At 48.5% G+C, this 7,314-nt stretch overlaps 1 protein-coding gene across 1 annotated transcript; it reads left to right on the top strand.

The window, feature by feature from the left end:
- The first annotated feature begins 803 nt into the window (after window positions 1-803).
- On the top strand, window positions 804-4,043 carry LOC119194139 (uncharacterized). The gene is made up of 3 exons (XM_037448245.2): window positions 804-911; window positions 2,166-2,315; window positions 2,635-4,043. Exons 2-3 carry the CDS (start codon window positions 2,168-2,170, stop codon window positions 3,588-3,590), a joined length of 1,104 nt encoding a protein of 367 aa, XP_037304142.2. The 5' UTR covers window positions 804-911; window positions 2,166-2,167; the 3' UTR covers window positions 3,591-4,043.
- Window positions 4,044-7,314: the final 3,271 nt, after the last annotated feature.

Genomic DNA, 7,314 nt, shown 5'->3' with positions numbered 1-7,314 from the left:
GGGCTCGGGATGAGTCGTGAGCCACCAGCGGGTCGGACGAAGGGTTTCGGCCCCTAAAACCATTCAGTGCTTCACAAACCATGCAGCAGGTCCACCTTTGTTGGACGGGAAGCCAGTGTTATGACCTCAGACCTGGAGGGATGTGATTTTTTCTCATCGAGGACTCGAGCTGCAGCGTTGTGACTCGGCTGCAGGCGAGAGGGGGGGGCGAGGTCTCTGCGGCGGCGTGGTGTGGGTTTCTCATGTTTAGACTCCTCGCGTCTCTTGTCCTTGGCAGTGGGAGCCGCCGGGTGACGCAGGACGTAAAATAGATTAGAGGTACTCTAGACTCGACCCTGACTTGTTCAAGAAAACTCCATCTGCCTTAAAAATATTTGGCTCAATAGTTGAGCTTCAGAGTTGGTTTAACAAAAGTAATTCCAGTAGAACCCGGGGGTTAAAACGAAGCATTTAAAAGCCCAAATGAATCCCCCTTGCCTTGTGCTAAGTTAAATCCTGCTTCAGGAGACACCCTGCATGTGTGCATACATACTCTAGTTTGATTGAGGTGTGTGTAACGCAGGGACGTTTGCACATCTGCACCTTTTGTCCAGTTCATCCTTTCACGTGGTGAACACACACGGACCCACGCGGGGCGTCGCACCTCTCAATGGTAGTCGTTGGAAGGGTTTTCCCTTGTGTGCACAAACGGTTGCCGCACCCTGAGGGACGCACGTGTTCCCTCACCTCCACACAGGCCAGGTGCAGCAGGGAGCAACCGGGGGGGGGGGGATGGGGAGGAGGAGGAGGAGGAGGAGGAGCAGGAGGTCATTATCCCCATGAGGGCGGAGCAGAAGGGGGAGGTGAAGAGAACGGATGAAACATTTGAAGCTCTTACTGACATGCAGCTCTGACGGCTCCTGGGAGTCCAGGTAAGAACGAATGAATCTGGCAGCAGTTGTTTTTTTAATTTTTTTAATGTGGATTCCATAGATTTCTGTAACAGGGGTAAATGTGTTATTTACAGGTCAGACCAGTCGGTTCAGTGCCACGGTGGGGCCGTGTTTACAGTCCGTCTGTGAATGCGTGTGCCCACATTACTGGAAAAGAACCAAGACATTTGTTTATTCATTTCCTGGGTTTTTCTTTTGAAATCAATTTCAAATGTCACCTTAACAGTTGAAGCTAATTGTGGTGGTTTCCCCGATTTTTGACTCATTGCCAACAGCCGGTTGTCTGGTTCCGGTGTTCACGACTAGTGTAAACAACTGAAAATATTGATCCGCTGACACGGGGCAGAAAGGTGGTTTCGTAACAAGCCTCGACTCGAGCAGTTTGGAGAGTGATGTGGTGACACATGTACCAACAAAAGACAAACAGTTGAGTCCAGTTAACTCATTGTAATGTGACTTAGACTGACATGTTCAATGCACACGTTGCTTTCCTTGCCACAGTCACATCTGATTATATACAGCCGTCCATCAGCAGGATCTAATCCATCTCGTGATTGCAGGCGACGAGCAATACTTCCTGAGATGGTTGGCAGACAAAAACCGGAGCTTACTGCACACCTTTTAGGTAGCAAACACTTTTAGAGAGTTTGCAATTTACCACCTGCTTCCAATAATGCATGAGAGATCACAACCAACCGACACACGTGCCTCAACATAATCGACTACCCCCCCCATACTTGGTCTGACCCCATAACATCACTGCTGACATCATCCAGGGTATAAATGGAGGAAATGGTTAGGCCCTCCCCCCCTGTAGCGCCTGGGACACATGGTGGGGGGGGGGGGGGTAAGTAACAAGTAAAGCGAATGATTAACTGATGAAGTGCAGAACAAATTCAACAAATGTGAATACCCGTCCATGTTTGATTTTAACGGATGTTCATCTGATCTGAGCTGTGAAACACAAAAGGCAAAACAATCCTGGGATTGTTAAGTGTCTGCAGCAACACAACGCGAGGCAGCTGTGGCTGAACAAACATTTGACAGTTTAGATTTGTAAATCTTGTATGTTCTCACTCACTTTCAATTTATATATCTCTTGTTTTTTTTGTTTGTGGGGGTAGAACTGACAGCAGACTACCCGACATTCCTGACTTCATCCACCCGCCCCAGAGGCAAAAAGAAAACCAGTTTTTGGGTACTCTTGTGTGTGCGTGCGTGTGTGTGTTGCAGTCATGGACGGCGTGTTGGAAGAAGCGGCCGTGTTGTGCGTGTGCAAAGTGGCCTCCAGTCTCGTCTTCCTGCCCTCGCTGGCCGCCTCGTACAGTCCCGTCAGCTTCTGCTGCTGCTGCCTGCTGGTCTTCACCGACGTCCTGGTCGCAGGTGAGAATCCGCACGCGGACTGGGTGAACTGGTTTTCAGAAGATCCCAACTCCTGCCAACAAGCTTCACGAACCCCACCTTTTATCATTTCGTTGATACGCTTTGTGTGATTTTTTTTTTTTTTGTCCAAGGTGATTGTGGACAAAACTTTAGATATATTTGAGACGTACTCTTTTACAGTGAATTAGGACACATCTTGAGTTCAGCAATTGAACTGATTCAACTTAAAACCCCTTTGAGCTGCTCCACCATTATTATCCACTCCTCTAAATCAAATCACCGGATTCACTCGGACTTTCATCTTTTTCTCCTCCCACAGTCTTCCTGAGCTTCCTTTGCGTCTCCGGTTCCTGGCTAACCGAGCCGACTCCGGCGGTCGACGTGGTCTCCCTCCGCTTCTTGATCTTCCTCGGCCGCACGTACGGCGCCGTGTTGCTTCTCACCACGCCCCTGATCGCAGCGGAGACTCTGACCAGGCTGCTGCGGCCTCGCTGCGGCTCCGACGGACACCGCTGTCGCGTCGGGGTCGACGCCGCCGCGGGAGGGGAGGACAGCGATGATGACGACGACGACAACGACGACGACAAAGGGCAGGGGTCGCCCCGTCGCGCTGTTGGCTACCTTTGCTGCCTGTCCGTGTGGGTCGCCGTCGCCCTCAACGTGAGGTGGCGATGGGGGCGGGAGGAAACCTGGGCCGCCGCCTGTTTGTACGCCACAAACTCCCTCATCGGCTGCTTGCCCAACTTGTTCAGCCCCACGTCCATTGCCGTGAACCCCTGCTGGGGCGTGGCCTTCCTCTCCCTCCTCCTGCTCCTCGTGACCGCGAGCGCCGATCCGCGCCGCCGCCGGCCAGACCTCGCTCGGGCGCTCCGCGGGCCTGCAGGCGCCGGGATGCCGGCGCCGGGGGCAGCGCGCTGCGTCGACCCGGGGAAAACGGGGAGCAGCTGCGCCGTTCCCGCGGCCTTTGCTCTCGTCTCCCCGTGGCGTTCGGCCGCGGAGAGACGAACGAATGAATGTCTGCCTCTGACGCTCACCCCGGAGGACGTGGACGCGCGAAGCGGGAGCCGGAGGGTGTGGCGGCGGGGCGGGTCACCCTGCCCCGGGGTGAACGTGTTGATGGGGTTCGTGGCCGTGCTCTCCATCTTTGTGCTGCCCCTAAACCTCAGCGTGAACATTCTTCTGATCAGGACTATAGAGACTGCGCTGGTGCTGTGTATCACATCTTTAGTTTCCTCTGCTGCAAACGCGAGCCCTCACAATGAGACGCTTGTGTAAAAGCAGGCCGCCGATTGGAGGCCGCATGCAACAGGATTGATATTGCGTGGGTGTAGATGGCAGGTCTACCTGCGGAGAGTAAATACGGCTTTCTGAGCAGCAATTTGCATGGGGGGGGGGGAATAACATGAGGGAACCGCTGAAAGGTGCTGAGGAGGCAGGTTGAGGCGTGCTGGTAGGACACTAAATTAGACTGAAAAAGGCAGCTGGAAGGCCATTTGTCTTCTTTATTGTCAGAGCCTCAAAACCTGCAGCAATTTGTCACTGAGTGACTTGTAGAAAGATTCTCCAACTTAAACTGCTAATCCAGGGGCAATTCATGCTTTCAGAGTAGTACATGAAGGGTTCTCATGCTGCATTACATAAACTCCACAGTGACTTGAGGGTGTACCACAGATTGTGTTCATTCTATTTGTCCTTCTTCTTAAATGAGCTTTTTTTTTTTTTTTCAAAGGATTGTTTTACCAAAGCATTTTAGTTACTAGTTTGTTGTGTTTGGCTCCACCAAAGATAAGTTTCTCCTCTTAGCCCCGCGTATAGTTTGATTTAAATACCAATTCATGTACTAAAATGAGTCAAACCACCTTATATTGTGTAAAAATGTATCTCCAGGATGTTTTTTTAGGTGGCCAAGTTGATGAAAAGTTGTATCTTTGCCAGCAACAACAATAAAATGTTGCTCACGCTTTGCTACACCAGCATTAGATCTAATATTGTGATACATAATCTACTGTAAGTTCCAAGCAGAAGCCAGTTTAGTTTAGCAACAACTGGTAAAAAGGCTGAAATAAGAAGGCCCCTCAGCACATCTAACTTTAGCTCACTGACAAACATGTTGTTCTTGTTAAATATTTGGTTTTATCCATGTGATGTGTAGGCAGTGGGTTCCTTTCTGGGAGCCACCCTGTACGACATGTTCCATCACATGTCATTTAGCTGACTCTTTTATCTGAAGCGACTTACAATGAGTGCATTTCAACCATAGGGAAACAAACCCAGGAGAACAAGAAAGCGCAGTTTATTTATAAGTACGATAAAAGTACTACAACCTGTTCAGTGTTTTGAGTCGAGGTATAGTCTGAACAGGTGTGTCTTCAGTTTGAAGACGTAAAGGCTCTCTGCGCTCCTGATATCATCAGAGCGCTTGTTCCACCATTTTGGAGCCAGAGAGTTGTGATCCTGTCGGGTGGTTTTTCTCTCAGTGACTCTTAAATAAATAAAGTTGCCTCACCTGTCTAGACGCAACCTAAGAATTCCCCTAAAACCCGGTCGACGTGTTTTTCTAACTTCCACTTTTAAATAGATGAATCCAACGGGAAGTGTGTCCTAATGAGCGAATATCGGAGGTGATCCATTAGCAGTTCCACACTGTAGTGGTGTAGTAGTAGCAAGAAGATACCGGGATGGAAACCAGCCAGTGGCCTCTTCCTCTTCTCTGTGGAGTAGGCCCATTCAGATGATCGTCACTTTAAGTCTAAACAAAGAGGAAATGGAGTGTAACCCGGAGAATCTCCACGTGGTCCGGTGGCCTTTTGTACTCCCAACGCTTGGTGGGCCCTGATTTGTCGAGCGTCGTGGCCTCAGGGACACGGGACACGGATGACGTGTCAACACCAGAGGGCACTCTGGTACAGCAACTGAAGAGCGAGCAACCACCCAGACCTTGGAGCTCACCAGGTGTTTTTTTTTTTTTTTTGGAGACGAGCTTGCGGGAAGCGTGACGTGACGACGAAAGCTTTCCGGTTGCCTTTCTCCCGCTCGGTGCCTCGGGCCGAGTGACCACACGGCTCCTCTTTCAAAGTGCGGAGGGGGCCTGTGCAGGCGAACGCTTCGACTGTCCATCACGCCCGAGAGCATCCCCCCCGGGCCACCGATTGCTTCACAAAGCGGGTCAATGAGTGCAAAGATGGATCATATTCTTTATTTCGGATAACGTCTAAAAAAAAAAAATAATGCAACTCACACATTCCTGACAACATTTCAGCATTAGAAAATGTATATTGTCTGTAAAATGAAAAGCGACAACCAGAGAAGTGCAATTCCATAAGCCCACCAGCACGTGTAGCCCTGCTGTTATACGCCCCCGCCCCCCCCCCCCCCCCCCCAGGGCAGAAGAGAGTGTAGAGCTGCAACCTAAGAACCTATTTTATTAATTTAAAGTTCACACTGCCAGGATTTATTGAGAATGTCAGACTGGCCTTGATGCACCGTTCCAAAACATAAATATACCGTTTTTTTAATAAGATTAAAAAGGGGAGAAATCTCCATATTCGACAGAAGAAATGTGCAAGGCATTTTTGTCTTATGACTTCAAATGATTTACTTAATTCAGACAAAGGCCGCAAAACCTGTTTGTTTTTGTAATATTACTGTATAATCATTAAGCCTTAAGCAATATTGAACCTGATTGCAGTCCAAAATCATGTAAAATAATCTGGATTATCTATCTGGTGGTTTGTGCCACTGGCGTGAGCTGCAGTTCTTGTTCTTTAACTGTGAGTGATAATAAAAGTGAGCTGTAATTTCTGCTTTTTCCATCACTTACGAGATTAAAAACCTTCCACTCGCGCCTCGGGAGGGACACATCAGCCTGGAATGAGATGAAGGTCTCTCAAAGCAGAGCGCAGTGACTTTTCAATGGACACCCTAACCCCCCCCCCCCGGGGGGGAAATGTCTATTACGGGACGGACAGCTTCTCCTGGCAGAAGTAACCCTGAATCAAAGCAGGGAATATGAAGCCACTTCTCCGGAGGGTCTGCTGTGAATAAAGGGCTTCAAACTGCGGTTTGTTGTGTAACAGCTGTAATCATGACGCAACACCAGTCAACTTCTGCATGAAATAACAAAGCAAAACTGCTCAAAGTTGCACAAAGAAAACCTTACTTTACTTTTCTGACGTGGTGAACAATTTTAGCTTTTTATCTGGATTTTGAAGTGAATGTTTGTTCAATGCTGCCAGTGGGCCGCGGTGAGGGAACAATGGAGCCAATGCAGACGTCTTGTTGTTCATCATGTCACATGACCAGCCCTCAGGCCAAAATGGGAAACAGTGATAAAAAATAGCGGAGACAACCTCCAGCTGCGTAGCAGGACTGGGGGGGGGGGGGGGGGGGGGGGGGGGGTTGGCACAGTTCTACTGAAATGCTTCAGAAGTTGCACTCAACTGGAACAGGTATTGACACGTAGAGCCTTACTACATTTCAAAGAGGATTTGTGAGCCTCCCAAATATGAGGGTTTAAATTTCATTTCAACGTGATGGATCATGTTCATTCTTTGACTGAGGCTGTAACAGCAGTTTCCGCATTTAAACAGACTGACACGCGCGGCCCTGATTCTCTACTATTTTACCTTATGACCTTTGAAAATGGGGAAAAGGGTGATTTAAAAAAAAAAAATCTCAATTGGAATAATTCCTTCACAACTGACATTTATGGTTCCTAAAAAAAATGTCCAACTGACTTTGTTGGTCCCCTGACTTTTGATTTAGTGGTACCATTGAGTTAACTTGGTCAATATAGATTGTGTAACAGCAGTATCCATGGTAGCAGTAAATACACAAATGAGACATGTATCTATAAAACATGACTATCAGAATGAAATATGAAAACGGAAATGTTCACAACTGGAATACTAGTCGTAAAAATATAACAAAATACAATATTCATTAGACGTGCAAACTGGGAAGCAAAGATTGCATGAAGTTAAGAGAACGAGCTCTGCTG

This window comes from Pungitius pungitius, chromosome 8, assembly GCF_949316345.1.
Source record: "Pungitius pungitius chromosome 8, fPunPun2.1, whole genome shotgun sequence".
Taxonomy (NCBI): Eukaryota; Metazoa; Chordata; class Actinopteri; order Perciformes; family Gasterosteidae; genus Pungitius; species Pungitius pungitius.
The sequence above is the reverse complement of the archived record's forward strand: the minus strand, read 5'-3'. Positions and strand labels throughout refer to the sequence as shown.